The sequence below is a fragment of the Scomber scombrus genome, chromosome 7 (assembly GCF_963691925.1).
Source record: "Scomber scombrus chromosome 7, fScoSco1.1, whole genome shotgun sequence".
NCBI lineage: Eukaryota > Metazoa > Chordata > Actinopteri > Scombriformes > Scombridae > Scomber > Scomber scombrus.
The window spans coordinates 5,877,258-5,901,091 of record NC_084976.1 but is presented as its reverse complement, the minus strand read 5'-3'; the positions used below and the strand labels follow the sequence as shown (position 1 = coordinate 5,901,091).

The window sequence follows — 23,834 nt, the reverse complement described above, 5'->3', positions numbered from 1 at the left end:
CTGGCATGAGCACTGGTTTCCCACACATCCCATAATGTGTAGGTGGCAGATAAGAGTTTTGTTGCTTGGCAACACTAAAGTTTGGTAGCAGTTCAGTATGCAGTCTGAGGTTTATTTAAGGTAAAGCTGGGTGGGCAGGCTGTACGTTAGCACTTTTTAGACAAGTGCTGTTACTAACTCCTTGGAAACAGGTTTCAGAGTGATGCATGGATGCTCAGTTATTTAAAGACAAAAGAAACGTGAGACATTAACGTGAGCAGCTTTAACTAATCAGCCATGAGGAAAGATTTATATAACTACACATACCACTTAATTATCATTTCAAATTAAGTGACATCACATTAACTGAGATTAACACGACATGTACAAGTTACCTGATCATCTTTGAGTTTCCCCCACCATCAGGGGGCAGTAGTGCACCTTTTTTTTTACTGTGACATGACATTTTCATACAGTTGAAACATCATATTCACTGCTTATTAACTACTATTCACACATAGACCCATTTATTCAATTGATAAACATAATACATATAATATTTTGGGAGGCATTGTCACAGTGGCCTCCTCGACCTGCTTTTTTTTTTTTTAATTAAAATTTGCAATTAATGTTGCACTTAGGTCCTGAGGTGTTTCATATCATTTATAGTATGTTTTTCTTATCACGTTATTTCCCTGCTTAAAGAAACCGTTAACACAAGATAATACAGAAATATTTCTAGGATAACTAGAGCTGTTTAATGAGATGCACTGACCACCAATACTGGCACTCAGCTGGTACTGGGTTGAGTTGATGCTTAACATTTCATTTCTATAAATAGAGCAATATTGAACTACCCAGGATGAGGCACGCACACACACACAAATCCACAAAAATACAGTCTCAACAGATGGAGCTGGTCCTATGAATCGTCTGTTTGGCCAGCTCTGTTGCACATGAGTTTGGCTGCCAGCGATCCGTATGTCAGAGTCTTTGCCTCGGGCTGCACTTTGTCTGTGTGGCTCCTCCCTGTGAACATGGACAGCAGAGCTCATTAGATGGACCCTGCTGCCAGGGCTGCAGACTTGAGCCGTCAGATAAATCCAGGGTCAGCTGCAGCAGATTCATACTGTCACTGCCTTCTAATCAATGCACCGCATTCAATACAAATAGGTCACAGAGTATTGTAAGGGGGGGGGGGCTGATTAAAACTTGATCCAAAACTTACCAGGAATCTTATCCATTGGAATAAAATTGCGATCCTGTTGCTTTATTTTTGGCCTGTTTCGGGCTATGAGGAAAACTCCAAGGAACGAAAGAAGACAACTGCGGGGGGGGGGACAAAGGATTGACACCATTTAACAGAAAATATCACATTTCAACAAGCTGCTTTTACTAGTGTGTTATTGAATGCTCACCCAAAAAGGAACATAAAAATGTTCAGTAAAGCCAAGCCTTCAAATTCCTGGTAAAATACTATCCCTGCAAAAAAAGAAAAGAAAAAAAGCACATTAAAATGAAACTCCCGCCTCACAGATTGTCTCTAGTGCTTTGTTTATTTGTGAAACCTAGCCATGTAAACCTTGAACAAACATTACACTGGGATCATGAGAAGAAAGAGTTTTATTATTATCTGAAGTGTGCCGGTACGGATGAGTAGCAACACTGAAACTATGCAGGATCATTACCTCTCAGAATATCCAATATAAAATAATTTCTCTTTGTGATCAAGGGACAGTTGGCAAGGAACACTTTGTATTTTTACTTTTTCTGTGCTCAGATTCTCACAGTCCTACCACAATAATTTTCTTCAATGTGGAACAAAACTAATCTTAAAGCAGAAGTCCACCCCCGGACGTTTTTATGCCGCCAGATATAATATATCAGCAATTTGTTGTTCAATGCAGTCAATTGTGGGTTATATGTGTAGGTGGAGAGAGAGAGAGAGCAATAGTAATACCATGAACAATATCAGAGCAGGAGATTTTTCAGAAAAAGGTGAGAAATACTTAAAACAACCAAATCCCTTGTAGTTCTCGTTTATCCATGATGGATTTCTCTCTGTGTGATTACGGGACATCAGTGCCAAAATGTGGAGGGAAGCTGTTGCTTTTTTCTTCAAAGTGACTGACACCAAAAGCTGATGTTTACAGTTTCTTGCTGTTACACTCCACTGAAGCTGCACTGGAAATAGCTTGAAATGACGTCACTTCGCAGGCAAATTACCCACAAAGGAAAAAATTGCAAACAGGGAAATGGATTTTGTAATGTAAAGGTGACAGGTTGTTATAAAAGGTTTTTCCTTTGAGATAAAACTGCTTCTGAGAAATCCTTTCTTGATTCTTTTCAGATTGAACAAAGAACACTATTACAGACAGGATCATAAAGACTTGACCTGACAGAATACACATGCTGTAAATACTGTTGGGCTTCTGCTGACTGATTGATTGATTGATTGATAGTGATGGGGGGGGGGGGTTGTGAAGGGGTCAAGATAGCAGATCTGACATGGCAGGAGTGATACAAAAACATCAATAAAAAAATAAAAATACAATACAATAATCACTCAGCAAGTTATTCACTATATTAACATCAGTCTCTACCTCAGTGTTTCATTGGATAATGCCTGGCTTTACTCAGCACTCAGTTAATAAAACTAATTCAAACTGTGCATCAAAAATGAATACATAATAAATAAACATTACAGCCCCCTTGACAGATTATATACAGGTCTGGGACTGTGATAATTAAAATAAATAAGCTACATCGATACAAAACCAAGAAAATAAAATGAAGGCATCCAATTATCACATATAATATATACTGTAAATAACATCTGAGCCTCCAGCTTGTAACATCCCAAGCTGCTTATGATTTTAAGATTTCCTGGCAATTTATTCCAAAGATCAACATGTACAGAAAAGTTTCCTTCCCTAGGCAACTCTTATACCTGGGAGGAACAAAGGCAGTCTGTGAATGTCCCTCACCTGGATTAAACCATGTTTAAGGTACTGTGGGACAGCAGGATGCACAATCTGAGATACTCCTTCCTGTATTTTCAACCACCCAAGGCTCTCGAATAACTCTAACTACCCTGCTTTGAGAAATCTAAAGTCTGTTTTTAAGGTACAACGTTCAGCAATTATAACAAGAACAGCAGGTATAGTCAAAATGAAACTGGACAAGAGCTCCTGCCGAGGTCAGTATTGCTTTCCTGTCTAGAAAATGTTAAATTCTTGCTAAGAAGCGTGTTCTTTGATTGACCTTGGTGAGCCCCTCTTCAGCCTGGCACACTCCTGACATATAGCTATCCAGCACACAGCCAATTGACTCCTTAGACTGCGTCACCACTGCAAACCTTTTCAATGAATAAAGTTCACATGTACAGGAGTGAATCACCATCGTAACATCATGTTAAACTGTGTTGCATCAGAAATCAATTTCAACTATTGCAGTGAGTTTTACAGCGAGTGAGATAAATTATAATCCTTCATACAATTCTTAAGGGATAAGTGTGGCGTTACTCTTTTAACTTTGACTTTAAAAAAACAACAAGCACGTGTTAGTCCCTCAAGACTATCTTTACTTTGTCTGTGGATTTCAGCTGTAGGACATACATCTTAAAAAAATGACACATATATAGTTTCATTCTTTTTAAAGGCCCGGTAGTTTCCTAAAGCAGCTGGCCACTGTAGTTTTTAGAAAATCTTACTCAAATAAGAGAAAGTAGTGCATTTTTCAGCTGCAGATTAATACTGCTCTAGTGAGGATAGTAATGAAAAAACATCAATCAATCAATCAATCAATCAATCTTTATTTGTATAGCGCCAAATCACAACAAAGTTATCTCAAAAACATGTCACGTAGTGCAACAGTGGAGCTCTAGCTTTATGAATGGCAATTTGTTGGTCTGTCCAAACTGAAATATCAACAAATATTGAATAAATTATCATAAAATTCAGTACAGATATCTACGGTGCCCAGAAGATGAATTCTAATGATATTGATTATCCACTGACTTTTTTTTTCCAAAGCCTATAGCAAACTTTTCACATAACCAGTGAAAAAACATCACTTCTACTAGGTAGGTTGTCACAAAATTTGATACGTTTAAGTCTTTTCCCTTAGTGCCACCATGACATTGACATTTGTGGTTTTTACTGAAATATCTTGACAGGTTTAGAAAGGATTATTGTGACATTAGATACACGTTTTCATGTTCCTCTCATGATATATAATTGTTCAGTACTCTATTTTATGACCAAAATACCTGCTTAACTAATGACATTCCCACCAAAATACAAACAAACAGCATGTAAGCAGTGGCGGCTGGTCAATGCGGGGCGCTGGGGCGCCGCCCCATCCAATAATCTAGAGAAAGTCTACTTAAACATATTAAATATAAATTAATTAGATAATGCTAAATCATTATGAAATAAAAAGTATTTGCTTGTAAAATGCGCCTGTTAGTCTCTCAGCACCTGTCAGCATTCATTATAAATCGATTCCAAATTGTATTTTATTAATTTCTATATGTACTTCCTGTATGCGGGGCGCCGGCCTAATGGGAGTCAATGCAAGCCCTCAAACTTTTGACAAGCACATGACCTGAGGCTGCTCTCTCATTGGCCTGCGTCACGTTTCCCACGGGGTGCAGCGAATTGTTGTTGTTTCGCGTTTTTTAATCTACTGTGATTGGACAGTTCCGGCTGTCATTCACGCCCTCCCGTCAGCTGCTGTCACCAAAACTCCTGCTGACGGTAGGTTCAGGAGATGACGTTAAAGTGGAGCCGCGGAAATTAAAGAAGATTATTTTGTAATTTCTCTACAAAAACATAATTTCACAAGACTTTCACTAGAAGAAAGAAAGAGGATAAAGCAGCAGCAGGTGATGGAGGAGCTGCTGTTATGATAAACGGAGCTGGCTAGCTGGATGCAATGTGAGTTATTCCTTTTATTGCTTTATCTGTTTGCTGTTTCAAAGTGTCAGCACCGAAGCGTTGTGGACAATGACAGGGGAACGAGACCTAAAACATCTCTCTGAAAAAAATCAAACAGAAAGCTGCAGCCATCGAGACAATAGCATGAAGCTAAGTTGTTTTTAGCAGACTTAGCATTGCTGAGCCCTTTCTGCAGCTGTTTCACCACATCTGGCCACATGTTGACCTCCGCTATGCCAAACTAGGTAGTAGCTGCATTCCTGTTATTAATATTGTAAAGTGTTAAAAAATACTTTATAAAAGACTTATGCCTAATCACAGCAGTGTATAGTGCTTAATGCGCCATCTATTGTCATGTTTAGGTATTGCAACAACTAACAGATTACAGTGAAATCAGGACTGAAGACACAATAACTAAAATATAGGTGGTGTCTCTTTTTAAGCATATTACCTTATTGGTAACTCTGCTTTAACTGATGGTATCTTTAGGTGATGTGAGTGAATTTTATCATGTCTAATTATAATTTTTTATTCCTCTCTCTGTGGGTCAGAGATACCATACTGGGACAAACCAGGGAACATTATAGTGTGTTGTGTTATTTTTAGATTGGTTTTCCTTTCTTATTTTTATTTCTTTTGCTGCGGTATGATGATTGCTATGGCTTGTTTGAAACGGCATCAAACTGTTGGTTTTGGTCTTTTCATGGGATTTGTCCAACAATAAGAAAAAAATAAAACATACTTAAAACAGAATGCAGAGAATGACACAGTGCCATTTGTATGGATGATGACATACCTGCAACAATGGCGCTTGCGGTGAAAAACACAAAGTTGATAGGAACCACCTCTGTGGCATCAAACATTTTCATCGCCTGATTAAGAAATCTGTGGAGACAGAAAAGCAGATTGGAAGGCTGCAGTGAACACATTGACCTTGTTTACACAGACACTATATAGTAGTATATTCATCCATCTTGATACTATAGGTGTGCTGCAGGTACAATGTCACTATGTCCAATGTATTGTTTTTTCTCCTGTTTGTTCAGGAACTGGAAAGCCAGAATTGCATCTAGCCTGTGGCGAGCATGAGGGATTTGAGCAATAAAAATGAAAAAAAAAAGTGCACAGAAGTAGATAGAGAAAACCTTGACTAACTTGATCTGGAAGGCACAGGAGGCAATCATGACGACAAGCATGACGTAGAAGATGGGGTAGATGAGTTGCAGCTGGCCTTTTATCGACTCTGTGATCATCCCTGACACGGCTTTGACTGAGATGACTGTGAGAGAGGCTGCAGAGACACAAAACATCACTTTAACATTTAGTTGTACAACTTGCAGCGATAAAGAACTTCCTCATTGGTTCGTGCCGATTCGTGGGGGTGGTTAATTGTCTCCTAGTGAGTTACAGTGAATTATTTTCTTCCGTGATGCTCTACTCAGCTCGTTACTGAAGTGATAACTGAGCACGAGTCCATTTTTGGTAGCCAAGCAACAAAGCAACCTCTGACTGCCTAAAATGGTTTAATCCATAACCTCTACACTCAATCAGACGGCTTCTACTTCATACCGAGCAGGGCTACCAGCAGCATCACGATGACGATGTGCTTCACATTCCTCCTCTTGTACAGATAAAGCAGGATGCAAAAGATGACGACCTCTATAACCTGTTGAGAGAAGGGGGGGGGGGGGGGGGGGAGATTAAAATGAATTGCTGGTCTTTAATGAGAAGGGCCTGGGGGCTGTCCTTGTGAATCCAATAGCATTCAGCTGTTCATTGACCGCTGATATAACACCACAGAGCTTTAATGGATGGAGAAAAAGAACAGAGTACAAAAGTAGAATTGAGGGAAAAAAGGGCAAGCTGACCTTTAAATGTCTCTCAAAGCGATCTCTGTGCCTCGGTAAATATGTTAAATAACGAGCCAATGTCAAGATTTCATTAGTCTTTTTTGCCCATAATCAAATGGATTAAAAAGACCTAGGTCATTTGTGATAGATAGATCACTAACTTCACATACACATGCACATGCACACGCACACGCACACACACACACACACAAACAAAATGACACAAAATGGTTTAATAGCCTGAGTCCTTCCAGAGGAAATCATTGTATAATAGTATGACCTTAGCAAAATAATGAGAAGACAGTGATGGATATTTCATTTTCCTCTGATTAATCACCATCTACAGTTAATTCCACACTCATTGGGGGCTGTTTCTTTGTGGGCTGATGAGTATTCACAAAGCATTGCTGGAATGGAAAACAGCATACTCTTTTACACACCATCAATCACTGCAGCCAGAGGCAGCAGGACTATCTCAATTTGAAAACATCTGCCGGCCTGTCTTATCCATCTGTATTTTCTTAACATCGTCTAGAACATTTCTCTTTTGTTTTTCACAAAATAGCTCTTTTTTTTTGGCTTGGAGTGTGTTTGCATCTGTTCAGCAAATAGGACTAGATTTAGGAGTAGAATGTGAAATATGGTTGAGAGAAATGCTGCCGATAATTGGTTGTTCTACAAACAGTACAGGGAATATTTAGGATTTACAAGCAGATTATGTGGGATGACATACATTTTTAAAGAGTGATTCATCAAAATTATTACTACTATATTGTAATGTGTCTCAGCTATTTTGTAAATAAGTTTTACTGGAGGAAATATATATACATGTACAGAATATGGTGTTTTACAGCAGAAATACAATAGGCTGCAGAGTCTAGATGGCATTCGAAACTTCAACTCCTAGTTTCCTGAATAACAGATCAAAGGTGTCATACGTTCTCGTAGCCAGCTGTGCTTCTCGGAACACCTCACTCTTGAATTACACAAAGGACTGCATTTCTACAAAAGAAGTTTAACCCGAGAGATGGGAAACACACGGCTTCCCGTCTCTCTGCTGCTATCATGGGAGTATTGGCATCAGTGGAAACGCTGTGACCTTCTACTGCAGAAATCCTCCTTTAAGAACATCTAAGGTGCGTTTCTGCACCGAGACTAGTATTAACTGTTGGGGCTTTGCATTTACATTTTTGCGATTTTTTGGGAAAAACACTTTGTTTCAGCTCTGTAGCAGATCCATCTCTATGGTAACAGCTATGTTTATGCCATCCCTGCCTGAGGCGGAATTAGAGTAGGAGAGCATAAGGGTGAGTGCTACTGCTCTTGTAAACCATGAGGTCGGGCCAGTATTTTTTAATACTGAGTGCAAAAACAAAGACAATTTAACTGATATGTTTACCACTTCAAAATTCACATGAATCATGACAGCAGCATGGACAGCCAGGCTCACCTATGACCAGGAATTAGAGGCAGATTACTTACATCATCATTCCAGGTCACTCTATCAATTTACTTCAACTCTCTTACTTAAATGTAATACTTGAATGAACCTTGTAGGTCTTTGTCTCTCTCCCTTCTCCACAGGGAACTTAAAGGTTGGGATAAACAAATGGCAGAACAGTTGATATATATAATATATATATATATATATATATATATAATATATATATATATATATATATATATATATATATATATATATATATATATACACAGTGTTTTTGTTTGAGGACACGTCAGTAGCGAGCTGCCATTTAGACGTACAAACATTAACTCCAAGAAAACAAGAACATGCTGCAGGGTTACATACTAAGTAAAGCAGGAAGTGCCAGCTGATGGCGTTGTACTGGACCAGATGGGCAGTGATGTGTGTAGAAGTGTGGGGGGCAAAGGTCACCAGGAGGTACGTTCCTGTTATTGCCAGAGTTCCACCTAAAGAGAGAGAGAGAGAGAGAAAGAGAGTGTGAGACTGTAGTGAGAAGAGTTTTATATTGGTTTGGCAGATTGGTTGACATGAAGTTTATAGCTCACCACTCCATTCCATAGCAACTACTACTGCTGGTAATATTACCATCTCGTCTCTACTGTCTCTCACAACTGTAGCTGCAACTGTTTGCTTATGCTTCTGACCCTGCAGCATCAATCATCAATCTTAAAACTGGTCTCAAATTAATCAAAAGTGTTGTGCAGGTCACTAACATTTTACACATTTAATTACTTTTGATAAAGCCATAATACAAAACTCCTGAATAAGGGAAATAAGTAGCCTATCCAACTTTTTTTTTCTTCAATAAACATATTTCCAGTGCAGCTACTCATATGAAATTAAGACCAGACGTTGATATTAATTCAACAAGGCAACAAAATCATAACACTCAATTAAATTACACTGAACCAAAATCCCCCCCGGACACTGTGCGATTAGTTTCTTTGTACAGGAATCATCTCAAAGCTGTCATTGCAAACAAAGGCTTCTCCATCAAATATTAAGTACATCTCAGTTATTGTGTCCAACTCTTTTTTCCCCGCTGTCATTCCAATTTAATGCATATAACTTTTTTTATTGAGTGGAATGTTATGATTTCTTTTGCTGTCTTGCCTTATTGAGTTATTATCAATGTCTGGACTTAATTGCTTGTGAATAGTTGCACTGGGAATATGTTTCAAGAAAAAAAGTTGACGTGTTGAATACTTATTGAAGAATTAAACTCAGCCAGCTTTTAGTTACTTTGCACTGTACAAAAGAAATGACTTTTAAAATATTTTTGCACTTGGCAAACTTACAATTTGACTCATTATTTATATACTACAACAAGCAGAATGTTTATTTAACATATTTTAACTACCATCATTTACATACTGTCTCTCGTGTATAGTTTTTTTATTTGAAATTTTATTTTAGTTTTATCATGTCCACTTTGTCACATCTATTTCAGGTTTGTTCAACCCTATAAACAGAGCTTACTCACAGTTATTTTCCCTCTTTTATGGATGAGAGATTCATACAATTAAATGTTTACAATATGTGGCCCGAAAATGTCACTGAACAATTATGCAAAAAGGAAGAAAAACTGAACCAACTGTAAATTATTAATCCAGCAAACTAACAACGTGCTGAGCTGTGTGGTACTGATATGAATTGTAATAATCATTATTGTAATGACCATCACAATCATGTCATTTCCCAGCAGACTCTATAAATCGTTGTGACAATAGCTTTTCATGAAACAATATAACAGAATTGGCCTGTTGAATACACTGCACCTTTTCTTCCCGCTGCCAGGAACACAGAGCAATAAGACATTATAAGACATTTTAATCAGTGGATAATATGATTTCTATCTCAGTCAAACTCCAATATGTTTCCTTTTGTTATAAGATGTTTTCATACTGAGAAAATCTATGAAGCCAGTTTGATATATCCAGCTTGAATGTCATTTCTCAACTCAAAGCAGCAGTCTTATGTCCTCAAGTGCTATGATCCCCGACTGAGTGTTTGCTTACCAACAATGTCAGAGGCTCGGACCGTCTCCTTGAGGAAAACCACGGATATGACAGCGCTGGCTGTGGAGTGAAAATATATTCCTGTTAGTTTAACAGCCAATAAAACCACTCTGCACAAACCATTTAATTCAACAGAATACAGTCTGAACTCACTTTTATCTCCAAACGGCTACATTTAACACAGTCTAGACACCATATAATTGAACTTTAGATTAAAATCAACATGCTTTCGGTTATCGCAAAACATCACAATCAATGCTTTCCCCTTGAAGATAAAAAACATAATTTGTGTTCAGCCACTTTTTGGTAACCTCATATTCTAGATTGATTTATTTTTGGATTCAACACGTCAGTTTAATCACAGGCAGGGTCAGATACTTGTATGAACACTGACTTGATCAAAATATACAATTAGGAGGTGAGTGTTGCAAACAGACTGAGCAGCTATGGCTGTATATACTGTAATTGGATGAGGATGATCAAGTTTTATGATATAGTTTGCAATGTGAGAATATCACAGTAATTTCTCACATATTGTACACACAAATGAGATAATTATATACGCTCACACACACAATCACACAGTCATGCACATCTGCACACAGTGATATTATAATATATAAACGCATGTCCACATAAATAGATATGTACACAATACACATACAACGCTTGACATGCTTTATATTGATACGCATGATAGCTGCTGTCAGCATATGTAGATGAGTGACACTCTGTAGAAGTAGTGCTTCATAACATCAGCATCAAATTACACAAAGATGCTATTCCGTGACACATTTTTCTTGAACCCATTCATCAATATCGCTGTCAAGAACCGCGACGCCGAAAAGCCATCAGTTTCACACGAGCTGAGGCTCAGATTAGTCTTAATGTTTCCCTGGAATATGCACCGGAGCGAGAGAGACAAATAAACATGCAGCATTTGGCTGTCACAGAGAGACGGATTGCGAGACAGGCGGATATGCACACAGATACACAGGGAGATACACAGACGGGTGGCCACACAGACATAGACAGAAAAATATACTGGAGGACGAACAGATAGTGGACTGACAAGGTAGATTTACAGCCTGTCAGTCACTAGACAGAGGGGTCAAGACTTATTCTTACTCTAATTCTACATTTATGGAGTTATGCTGTCATATATTACACCAATATTTCAGCAGAGACAGCTGTGGCAGCTGTCTCTGCTGGAAGAATTTGGGCACAACTGCACTGAATCACTGCCAGCCAAACAGACGGACGTGCAGGTGATGGCACGCAGACAGGGAGACTAATTAAATGGAAAAATGCTGGAAAATACCAAATGAGAAAAAAACAACGACAAAAAAAACCCATAAAAGACACGCAGTTTGAGTTTGGGCACGAGCTCTGCCACCATCCTAAGGAGATTAGCTACAGAGCATAAACAGCTCAATATGTCAGAGACGCACAGTGTGTCACGCATGGGGTTACTGTGGTTTCAAAGCATGACGGACAGGGTCTCGACATGCATGTTTAACGCTGACGGTACAGCACAATGGCAGATTTATTTGCAATCTTACAAACAGAAGGTTGGTGTTAGACAGCACTAATAAACCTGAGCCATGAAAATCTTTCCTGTAAACCACTAATTCAAGTTAAATTGAAGCGAAATTGGTTAAATATATAACAGAATCGTGCTGACAGGGTGTGTTCCAGAGGACACGTGTGATATAAGGTATCGATGTGCGTGATGCCGCAGGGACACGACTGTCAAATTGGAAGTTTATAAAGACTCTCGTTGGTATTCGGATGAAACAGTCAGTTGTTAAATATTTCATACGGCGAGCATGTTCGCATACACATTTAGGACTCCTTCTTTGCCTCTGGGACCAGCTGGATCTAACAAGTAACCATAGCAACTCCATACAAAGTGAGATTCACACGGCTTGATAAAATGAGAAATGTGGCAACAGGAACCTCTGGGGTTCATAGTTCTGTCACAGCTCTTATATGTGTCTGTTTACGGAGGTGTGTATGTGTGTGTGTGTGTGTGTGTATCAGATAAGTACTGCCCCTCTACATGCTCCTTACTACTACTGGGAACCTCCCTGCGGGAAAAAACCCCATGTCAAACATTCTTTCACCACACGGATCTGACATTGGATGAAAGGAGCAAAATTCAAGGAAAGCTCAAATGTAAGAACTGGTACCACACTGCAAGTATTCTACGTTCTCAATGTCACAAATGACAAAAAGTAGAGACTTTGGACAGCTTGTCGTGTCTTGAAGACGTGTGAACAGTATTAATATTCCGTGAACAGAGCACTGAGCCAGACTTTAAGAAACCTTTTAACACCAGATGAAGAGCAAGTGTTTTGAGACATAATATAAGATGTTATAAAACCCCAATACAATACAAGTGGATAAAAACTGACTGCTAAAACAACACATCTTCGTCAGTTCTACCGCCCTGCAGGTCTGACATCTCTGAGCTGATGCAGTGTCTGAATCTCAGTGTCTCTTTTTATTTCCACCATGCCAGCCTTTCTCCTCTCTTGCAGGTGATGGACATGGTATCTAACGAGGAGAGCCGATGCTCTGCTCCATAGAACAGCATTCAGAATAGTGCTGTCATTCCTAATAGAGAGTGGTGGGCTCTGTGGATGGGGGACAGAAGAAATTGCTCTCCATAGTGTCAGAGTGCCAGTATGACATGCAGGGACAGGCGTGTGACAGCGGCATCATCAGCTCTGCCGATCTCGTCCCTCTCCTCCTCTTGCTTCTGCTTTCCACTCGGTATATCTGCCTCTCATTTCATCTATATCCTTATTCTCATTGTATCTCCTCTCTTCTCCTCATTTCTGCCCATCCAACCACTTGCTTCCCTCCTGTTTACTCAACCAAGGCCTCCCGTTGTCCGCCCCCCCTTTGAGCCTTCACACAGCTCTTAGAAAAAGAGGCACAACATCGCTGCAGGAGGGGTGTGTGTGTGTTAACCTAAGGAGCATTTCTGGTTGAGAAAATCCAGATTCATGGGTGTTTCTACATGACTACAGCTATGCATGCATCGGCGTGTGCACGTTTTCTCATTTGCATGCGGTGTGTGAGTCAGCATGAGGTGAGTGGTGGAGTCACGATGACAAAAAGCAGCTTGCACATTCTCCCCTCAGCTCCACTTGTTACCTCTGAGGAGGAAGGACATCTTGCTCTCCTCTCCCTTCACCTCTTCATCTCTGGCTTCATTAATTCCTCAAGATGCTCTTTCAAGATACACTTTAGCTACACATTATTCATGCACACTCCAGTGCAGCACAAGAGTCTAGCAATCAATGGTCTCCATACATAATAATGATAGTAAAATGGAAATGAGCAAAGTAATTGTCAATACCTGTGGCTTTTGAAGAGAGTCACAATAATGTCAGCTTTACACTCAGTGACATAATGACTCAATAGGGTAAAGTGTTCAAGTCTTGTAATTGTGATAAGAGCGTTTTAGAAAGTCGTTGCTCACTGAAGCCAGTACAACATTGGTGAACAATAAAACTAAAATGAACACAGGGTGCAGCCTTCTTAACAAGATTTGTGGTTTCGGTTTCAGATTTTCAGGTTTCAGTGCATTATTCAAATCATTCATCCATTTATGAGATGTGACTTTAGGAAAATCATTTGTGTCTGGGTAATAGCTGTCATTAATATCCATGACTCACCACCACCTCCAGTGCAGTGACTGATGGATGGCAGGAGGTAAGAAATGAACCTGTTCAATATTTAACCTGCGTTTGGAGTGTTTGCAAAGAGCAGCTGCCAGCTGTGGCAACCAGGCAGGCTTTGTTTTGATTGGCTAATGAATTTGGCTTTGTTCATGCTATAAAAATGAACATTTTCTGGAACGGGGCTGGTGGATTTATATTGTCAGAAGTAATTGGACTTCCTGAATCACACGGTGTGAAGAATGGAGCTGCATACATTGTCCGGGATTTGGATGACTGTTTCTGGCTTCTGAAATTGTCGGCAGCAACAGTTGGAATTTTCTTTTTAAAGCCATTTTTCTGTGAGCCTGAGATACCCTGCTGAATGAGGTGAAGACTTAACAGCCTTGCCTGTGCAGCTAGATGTGTAGTCGTAACACACAGGATGGAAATAGCACTACTGTACTAGATGTAGAACTCTATGTGATTAACACAATTTATTTCCACTGTCATGTATCTGAACTTGGTCTTTATTCATCAAAAGGAATTTAAGTGTTGTTAGTGACATCTTACAGCATGTATTGTAAATGCTTGGCATGATAACATCTGTTTATGACAAGATCAGAAGAAAAAGAACAGACCTCATATGACAATGTTTCATTGTTCCCTGAGGAGGCAACCTTTCCTCTTGCCTTCACTCATGTATAATGTATGAGGGCGGTAAAAAAAAAAGGTCACACGTACCTATGACAGACACACAGCCCAGCGGGGCTATGAGTGATGCTGGGGCAAAGCCGTAGGCAGCAAAGTTCCCCAGTTCACCGATACCCATGAGAACCACACCGCTCCACCACAGCACAGAGGTGTAGTAGGGCTTGGAGCCACGCTGAGACTGACGGACGTGGGCATATTTCTGTCGGGGAGAGGAGCCTGAGGCATCAGTCAGATTATGTGGATCCAATAACTGTGGAGCTGTGCAAGACAGACTCAAACATCCACCGCACAGATATTAATAACGTAACAGCCTTCCCCACACAAATAAGAAAAAGAAAAAAAGGAAAAAAAGGTGCAATTTAAGAGATATTACAGCATCACAAAGGCTGTCACACAGCATAACACTCTGCTGATTAGTATTTCATTCCAGAAGAGGCATGACACCAATTAAGCAAATCAATGAGGTGGGAAGCTGTACAAGGAAAACGCAAATGTATACTTCATAATTATTAACAATTCTATCTCTGGAAACTCACACTGCCTAATAGACAATGGTTAACAGCCTTTCCCTGCACTTTTTCACATTCACTTCAAGCTGTCACGGTCTCTTAAAATGTGTCTTACACATCTGACATGCTGCTGCTGTTAGTTACTGTACCTGAGTTTTTGCATTTGCCAAACAGTGTGTAACTGAGCAACAGACTGGTATTAAATGACTCACTGAGTATAGAAAAAAAAAGATAGATTAGACCTCAGTCATAAAGGTGTCTCACTCTGGTACATGCTATAGACAATCTATTTTTATAGTTAATTAATATATTCAGTCTGAATGACTTGGACTGATTATTTACTGGTACACAGCCCTGCTAACACCTAACTGAAATAGGACTGATTAGCCATCAGGATAGCATTTTAAACACAGTGCTAGACCATAATTAGTGTTATAATCAGAGGCAGTCCAGATGCAAATTGGGCAGGAACTATACTGCTGATCACAATGTTAAATTGATGATGACATACAAAGTCATTTCTGCACATTGCCTGCTGTGAACATGCAGATCAAATACCTAAATGTAAAATAAAATCCTGCTGAACATAAAGAGTTTGCTACAGAGAGAGAGAGAGCGCACACTGACAGGAGGAAGGTAGTCTGGCAGTACTTAGAGAGAGGAAAAATTAGTCTTTGCAGGCATTAAGTTCCCGCTGTGTGATGAGTGTCTGCTGTACTGCTGGATTCCAGCGCTTCCTACCTGTATGTTAAGTGAAATGCTGATGAGGACATTCCCACATATAGAGATGATGATTCCCACAAGATAGGTCTGTGGAGACAAACAATAGACAGATAGGCAGAAGATTAGGTGAAGCTCCACTTATCACACAACAAGTCAAAAAATCCCATAATACTCCGCGCAAAAGTCTTCCCTCCAGCTGTCACATCTGTCATTTCCATGACAACCCCAGAGTGCTTTGTTCCATTGGTGTGCTGTTCAAAGGCACTAGTGTGCATGCATGCAAGTGTGTGTGTGTGTGTGTGTGTGTGTGTGTGTGTGTGTGTGTGTGTGTGTGTGTGTGTGCGTGCGTGCGTGCGTGCGTGCGTGTGTGTGTGTGTGTGTGTGTACACTCCTGTGGAGCCAGGGCATCTAAGGTTTTGTGATATCAAAATCTCATTTCTCACACATGTACCCGTAACATACAGCAACAAAGCCAGAAGTTTAGCAGAAACATACACAAAGACACCCTCAGCCTTTTCACTCTCCCACGATATACGACACCTCACGCAGGTGTTGATGCAGGTTGGACACCTGGTCACCACATGTGTGCAAGGTTGCAGGTGTGGAACTAGGTCAATGTAGTCGCAATGTAGTAGTATTTTTGGTAGAGAATGGTATTGTGGGCAAGATCAATATGTCACAGAAGAATATTATACAAAGACTAAGAGTCGACAATCTATGTGGCTCTGTGAGGCTGGATATCGGCACAGCAGTTCCTTGAATTAGCACTAAACACAGAGTACAGATGAGGCTGATGGGACTGTCATTGGGAAAGTATTGATCAAGTGAAAATTTGACCTTATGATGATGTTAGATGGAATGTTAAGGCATCAGGTTATTACAATTTATCCTCAGGGCACGATAGATATTGGTACCAAATTTCATGGCAATCCATCCAATATTTGTTGAAACATTTCATTAATAATTCAAAATGTCAGAGACAGAGTCAGGGGATCACCAAAGTAATTAGGCTTCCTTCTTTGGGTGCCATGAATGTCTGTATAAAACTGAATTTCAATCAATCCAATAATTGTTGATAGATTTCATACTGGAACAAAGGAGTTGACCATGTAAACGACTGACATTCCCATCCATATCACGCCACTAGGAAACACATGGAAACACATTGATTCCAAAATATGTTCATGTATCATGGTTTTTTATTGTCCCACTTTTGGCAAGTTACACAGTATCATACGATTATACAAATACTGGGGGGAAATAATATAGTATATTTTTTGTTGCCAGCTGTAAGTAGGAAAGCATAATTGGTGTATAAGTGATGGAAAGAGAAACAGGATCCATTCGCTTAAAGCCTTTCAAGGGCTATGTTGGGCTGCTTTCCCCCATATGCTTGGAAAATGATTGCCAAGAGGAAATTTAATTTTAGGTCATAAACATACCAGTGGCTGTGGGCGGACAAAGTTTACAAAGAAATGAAAGCGCACCGTGGGGGTGGAATGTGAATGATGAAAACCTAAAGAAAGAAACTCAATCGCTGTATAAGAAGTAACAGCAGTCCAAGCACATCCAAGTATTTATCCTTTGAAAGAATATTATGAGGGAGATGGAGGGTGTAGAGAAGAGAGAAAGGGGCCGGTAATGGGAGTTTAAAGATGAAAAACAAAGGATAAGCTGAGGATCAGCTAAGCGGAAGACAGAAAGAGAGAGAGAGAGGAGTAAGCTGCAGAATGAGAGGGAGGAAGAAATGCATAGCACATCTTAAAAAGAAATAAAGGGGACAGAGAAATAATAGAGCCAAAAACTGAAAGAGTGTTAATGTTCAGGATCAGTGGTCCAGTGATAAGAGAGGCAATGGGTTATTGTCAGTAATGTTCATCTGATATGGTTGACAATGAGATAACATGGTGGTGAAATGATACCAAAATGAATGGAGTGTAAATTAATTTCTCTGGCCTCCAAACACAACAGCTGATCGCTATCACAAAATCCAGAGGTGGTCTATCGCTCTGTCAGAACACATTATTAAACATCTCTCCATAGCACTGTGGGGGTAGAGCTGTCATTACAGCTAACCATTAAGGTCATTAAGCAAAAAAACCAAGTCCATTCTCCAGACAAGGGAAATAGCCAAAACCCTCTGCTCTTTCTGTCAGCCGCAGAAACTACAGCGAAGCTCACAGATGAGGACAAGATGAAAATGATTATGGTTCCCTTCCACGGAACACAGTTTAATAACCTTTCTTTTAATGAGCAATCAAACAGCAAGGGTCTAATCTTCAAGTTCTTTCATCACGGGAGCAAAATATGAGATTAGTGATTTGGAATCCTAGATCTAAGACTCTTTTATACTTTCTATATACATCTTTAATCCCAATATGTTCCTTAATGAATAACACCAGCCAAAAGTAACATTTTGTCATAATAAACTATGCAGAGAGAATAAACACTTAAAATAATATTGTGTAGTACACTTGCTCATTGAGTGCACTTGGTCCTCTTAAGTAGACACAGTACTTGATCAACTAAATTAACATCTACGCTTCCTCAAGTCCTCCAATGCTCATGGGCTGCCCTTAACTGCCTCTGTGTGACATTTATGCAACTCATCGTCACCATAGCAATAAAACATCAATTTCCCACATAAATGAATTTCCACTTTAAACAAGACTAAGAGCTTTCAGCCATACCAGCGGCTCTGGTACTGTTTCAGCTAATTGCTAACATCAGTATGCTACCATGCTCACAGTGACAAAACATGTTGATGTTCAAAAGGTAATGTTTACTGTGTTCACCATCTTTAGCATGTTAGCGTACTCAAATGAGCTAATTAGCAGCCGTAGCTGATGGAAATGCCAGTTTTGCAGGCATTTGGTCTTTATTGCAATGAATTCTATGGAGGACATGGATGTCTGTATCAAATTAAATGGCAATCCATCCAATAGTTGTTGAAATTATTTCCCTCCCTCACCCTCTTAAAGTCTGTGCACCAAAAGGAAAAAAAAATCCCCCCTTCACTTTTAATTACACAGTTAAGGGACTTAGATTCTACTTTTACTAAACCTGAAGCACTTTTCAATTAGTTTCAACTAATCTGATCACACAACGTAACTCCATCCATCCAACAGCCCATTTAAAGTAGAACCACTTGTTGCGCCCTCTTAATTGCATAACACAACTTATCATCTCCTCACCAGCCTGATAAAGCGTTTAAGCCGAATGGATTTATAGGTAATTTCAAATTCGAAAGCTCAGTGAAACTCCTCTATGTCTCGCAGCCTGACCCAATCTTCTCCTCACCCTCCGCTCCAAATTCATCTTGACACCAAGTCTGATGAGCCTACTGACCTGTAACATACCTACGGCGAGGATGAAACCACACCAGAGGTAAACAGGATTTAGACTTCAGCGTGTGTGTGTGTGTATGCGTGTTTGTCTATACGTGTCAATGTATGCGATGATTGCGGTGCATCAGAGGTGAACAGGATTTAGGCTTCAGCGTGTGTGTGTGTGTGTGTGTGTGTGTGTGTGTGTGTGTGTGTGTGTGTGTGTGTGTGTGTGTGTGTCTATATGTGTGAATGTGTGCGATGATTGCAGTGCATCAGAGGTAAACAGATAGACAGTGTGAGAGTGTGGTGGTGGGCCTTCTGCATCAGAGATGATTGTGGTAATTGATCAGACAGACGATGTCATCTATCAGGCCAGCTGTGCTCTATTCACTAAACCAAGATCAATAACCCTGTCAAGCTTTACAGGACAAAGTGTAAGTGGCCCACTGCTTTGCTGTTACTGAGCCTATGAGTTTGCTGGTGAACAGAGCAAGGTGTGTGTGTGGCTACGTGTGTGTGTGTGAGTGTGAGTGTGTGTGTCTGTGAAAGAGAGAAAGAAACATTGTGTTAGGAGCACAAGGTGGTGGATGTACAGCCTGAGGACAGTTTGTTCCACAGGCTTCACACATGAGATGTAGCAATTTGAAGTGCGAGGAGAGAATCATCTCACCTTTTATTGGAGTCATTTATGTCATCAGGTCAAGCTCGGCCCACGATGTGAATTCAACCTGATTACAGTTAATTATTCTTTTGTTTAGTTTATTTTATGTATTTTGTTGTCTCAGTGTTCGGTGAAAAGAGAGACCACATGCATTTGTAGTAGAGGTGATCACAACGGGAACCGATCACCTCACCCCAAGCAGCAGTAGCTTAATGTTTTACCCACTGAGGGAGACGAATCCACACAAGAGAGTGTAAAAGAAAGTAAGAGAGAGAGAGTGTGAGAGAGAGTTTTCCTGTCACAGGAAGAGCAAACAAAGCAGGCGAGGCCGATGCAACTGGGAGTGCCTTTGGCTTGTAAGCTTACTTAGCAAACATTACACACTTTATCCAAGTACAGCAGAGACTCCACACCACAAAGCTCCCTGTGTTAGAGTCTGCTTTGTGTGTTTATAACTTTGACACCAACAGGACATTTTGTACTAAAAAGACTAACTTTGGATGATTCCCACCTGAATTGTGTTACACTGCCTTTTTTGGCATCATGAATTTATACCTATTTTTGACCCCATCTTTTACACTGAAATTATGTTATAGAGTATAGAAAGGAGGAATAACTGTAGCAAACACTTACTCTCTCAGTGCCCATAGAGGGATGTTGGCATTGTAGTATGACATCCCTTTAAATTTAACTGCAGCCATATTGGAAATATTTTAAGATGAGGCCTCTTCATCTATACATAGGTGGAAAATACAGTTATTCAAACACTTAAGTACAATTTTGAGGTATCTGTACTTGAGCATCCACACTGCATGGTACTTTATAATACTTCTCCACTAACTTTTAGAGGGAATACTGCCCTTTTTATTTGAGAGCATTCTAGTTACTTTGTAGATTCAGCTATTTCACACAAAACATGATATACATGATATATTGTTATAATTTAAACTACCAAGCAGTATATAAAGTAGTTAGATTTCCCCCAGTTTGACCAACTATGATAATAAATAAATTAATGCATTCAATATTTATAATCCAATAATAAAATATACATAATAATATAACACCTAAATTCTGCATGATTGGTTTTTCCACTTTTGAGGTGCTGAGTATATTTGACTGATAATATGCCTGGTCTTCTATTAAAATGATAATGCAGTACTTAAAAGTCATGACACAAACTCAGACAGGAGTCCAGCCGAGCGAGTTTAAATATCAGCATCAGCAGAAGTTAACAAAAACTCTGAGAAGTAAAGGCACATTCATCTTCAAGACACGATCTAGCACACGTCAACTTTTAGTCATTACCGTTTCTATAGTGAAATTCCTGTGGTTCTGTATCTTTGCAAATAAATGACAGCCAGCGTGTTGTATAAATTCTATTATAAATGTCAGTGATAAAGTCAATTGGAGTTACTGGTAATTTGTCACCTCAAGGTACAAACTTCACATAAAGCTAAATAAAGTATAGTGTAATATCAGTTTGGACTGAGCATCAGACTCTGAACAAACACAAGTACACACATCTATTGTGCACTTATAAGTTTCATGCTTTACCTCACACCTCATTTATAGACATTCTGCACACATCTAACCCTACAAGGACATTTTTCATCCTCATAACAGCACCCAACTCTCATGAAAAGCAATTTTTCATACATGTAAGTGTGTCCTTGCACACAGCAAACTGTAATCTGGATCATAACTGAACAAAAACTTCATCCCATCTATAAAAGCATGCTTAGTTGAATGTCCCGTCCGAGTCTAAACTAGAGTGACAGAAGCGGAGGGACTGACAGCACTCCTCCTCCTCTGCTAGGACACTGACTAACAGACATACAGCATGGCCCTTTGTGTCCACTGACAATGGGGATCTGTCCCTCCCTGAGATGGGCTGATCTGTGGATGAAGCCCTTCAGTTTCTTGCTCGGAGGTGGTGGGTACAGAAGAAGAGTGGGCGAGAGGAGACAAAGATGGGGGAGAGAGAGCGAAAACTGTGATGACTGATTACAGTGACATCCCGAACTTTGTCTTCTGTTGAATGTAAACTGACCTGACATTATTTCAGCTAACAGCCTGTTAGTAAAGTTAAACAATCAGGATATGCTCCTCAAATCATGTCCCCAGATAAACCGACTGTCCTGTCTGCCACCAGGGCCAAAAACTTTTACATTAAGGTTATATTTCTGTAGTGGCATCGTCTCCCATCATCTACTCCCTTCACAACCTGGTAATGTAGTATTTGTACAGTAGTTGTTGCAGGAGGAATTTAAATTGCCATACACACAAAAAAAAAAGATAAGAATTTACTGTTTGCACCACACAGTAATTTTACACCAAAGAGCTGTGAATCTGCATCAGAGCCAGTCATCTAGTGAATACTTTTGGATGAATTTGGTGTCTATACTCTCATCTATAGCAAACCATTTGGGCCAACTCCAAAACTTTGGTACACCTATTTGCTGTTGCACCAGTACAAACATTTCCGATTCAAGTGTGAGACAGACTGATATTGTCCCCTAGATGTCGAGATGTTCCCTGGGATGGTGGGTAGCTTTGGACGCAGGGAGGAGCTGGGACCATTAGACAGCTGCTCAGGGCCTCTTACAGTAGAGCTATTCTCTCACAGCCCACCCATGGGCCATTACTCATTACTCACGCCTCTCATTCCTCCTCTGTTACTCTCTGTCTCTCTCTCTCTTCCTCTGCCCTCCAATGGTAATGTCACACACAGGAAACATAACAAAAAGAGAAGAGAAACACACTGACAGGGGAAGATGAGCATGAGGAGAATGTGTGTATGCATAAGAGTAGGAGGGCAGAGGACTGACACACAAATTAGCAAACATTAGTAGGACATTAGTAAACACACACACACAGAAAGAAAAGAGCAAAAAGAGCTGTTCTTTCCATTACGATCCACTAACAGTCACACACTTTCCGCATACTCTAAGTCCCCTATTCAAAGTTAAAAGTTCATAAGAAAGAAAAGGCCTTCTAACAAAATCAGAAGTCATGATTACTTGAGAAAATAGTTCTGACAGGTGCCAACACCAATAGATCTCTTTTCTGGCTTCCTCATCCACACTGAGTGCTCATTACCCAAAGAGCTTTAGAGGCTGAGGTTATATTTTGACTTCCATGATTTTTTTTGACACTAACTTAATCTCCTCTTGAGCATTAGTGAGTAACTTCCTGCTCCAAGTGGAGTGTAGGGAGGGAAGTTCCTGCAGAAATCTAAACTTTGCTTTTATCACAGCAAATCTGATAACAGCTAAAACAGGTTGAGCGTGATTCATTTCACATATCCTGGGAAGTAACTGAGCAATACGCAAACAAGTTCAAGGGTGAAACTTAAGTGAAAATATTTTCATTTTTAAGGTGGAAGCTTTATTTTCTTTAGCAGGACATCCTGACAGATGTTTCTTATAAATTAAATCTAATTTTATTGTTTAATTCTAACCATAGAGAGGAAGAAGTCTCAGTTAATAGTTGCCTTACAACAACTGTTGTTTTATTAATTTTACGCTCAACCCGGGCTCTGCAGTTTTCCATTTGGCTGAGCAAATAGTCTGAAACGTAAACAAACTTACCCGGAGTGGATTTTCCAAGATCTCAGCCCGGTGAGCCTGAGAGTTGATCAGAGCAGCCTGCAGAGAACTTAAATTCGCCATGTTTTCCTTATCATTCAATAAGGAAGTGATGTTCTTCTAGATCACAACTCCTTCTCTCTTCACATCTTTGACAGCTGCTTTTCACCTCTTCCCATCCCATGCAACCCACGTCCCAGACGCCTCAGTGGAAACTCAGAAGAGAAAAGTTCCTCATTGTTGCGGAGTGGATCAGGAGTTTGTGATCACTTCAAATACTGTCGGAAATATGGACACTTCTGTGACAGAAATTGGTACTGTAATATATCTGGTAACAGTTTTTAATAGAGTGAGCAATGAAAAA

At 39.8% G+C, this 23,834-nt stretch overlaps 1 protein-coding gene across 1 annotated transcript; it reads right to left on the bottom strand.

The window, feature by feature from the left end:
- Positions 1 to 179: 179 nt before the first annotated feature.
- On the bottom strand, positions 180 to 23,614 carry LOC133983485 (NIPA-like protein 2). The gene is made up of 11 exons (XM_062422577.1): positions 23,474 to 23,614; positions 15,909 to 15,977; positions 14,689 to 14,857; positions 10,274 to 10,333; positions 8,580 to 8,701; positions 6,489 to 6,585; positions 6,075 to 6,210; positions 5,716 to 5,804; positions 1,398 to 1,461; positions 1,208 to 1,305; positions 180 to 1,008 (listed from the first exon to the last, which is right to left on the bottom strand). Exons 1-11 carry the CDS (start codon positions 23,552 to 23,554, stop codon positions 902 to 904), a joined length of 1,092 nt encoding a protein of 363 aa, XP_062278561.1. The 5' UTR covers positions 23,555 to 23,614; the 3' UTR covers positions 180 to 901.
- Between the last annotated feature and the right edge of the window lie 220 nt (positions 23,615 to 23,834).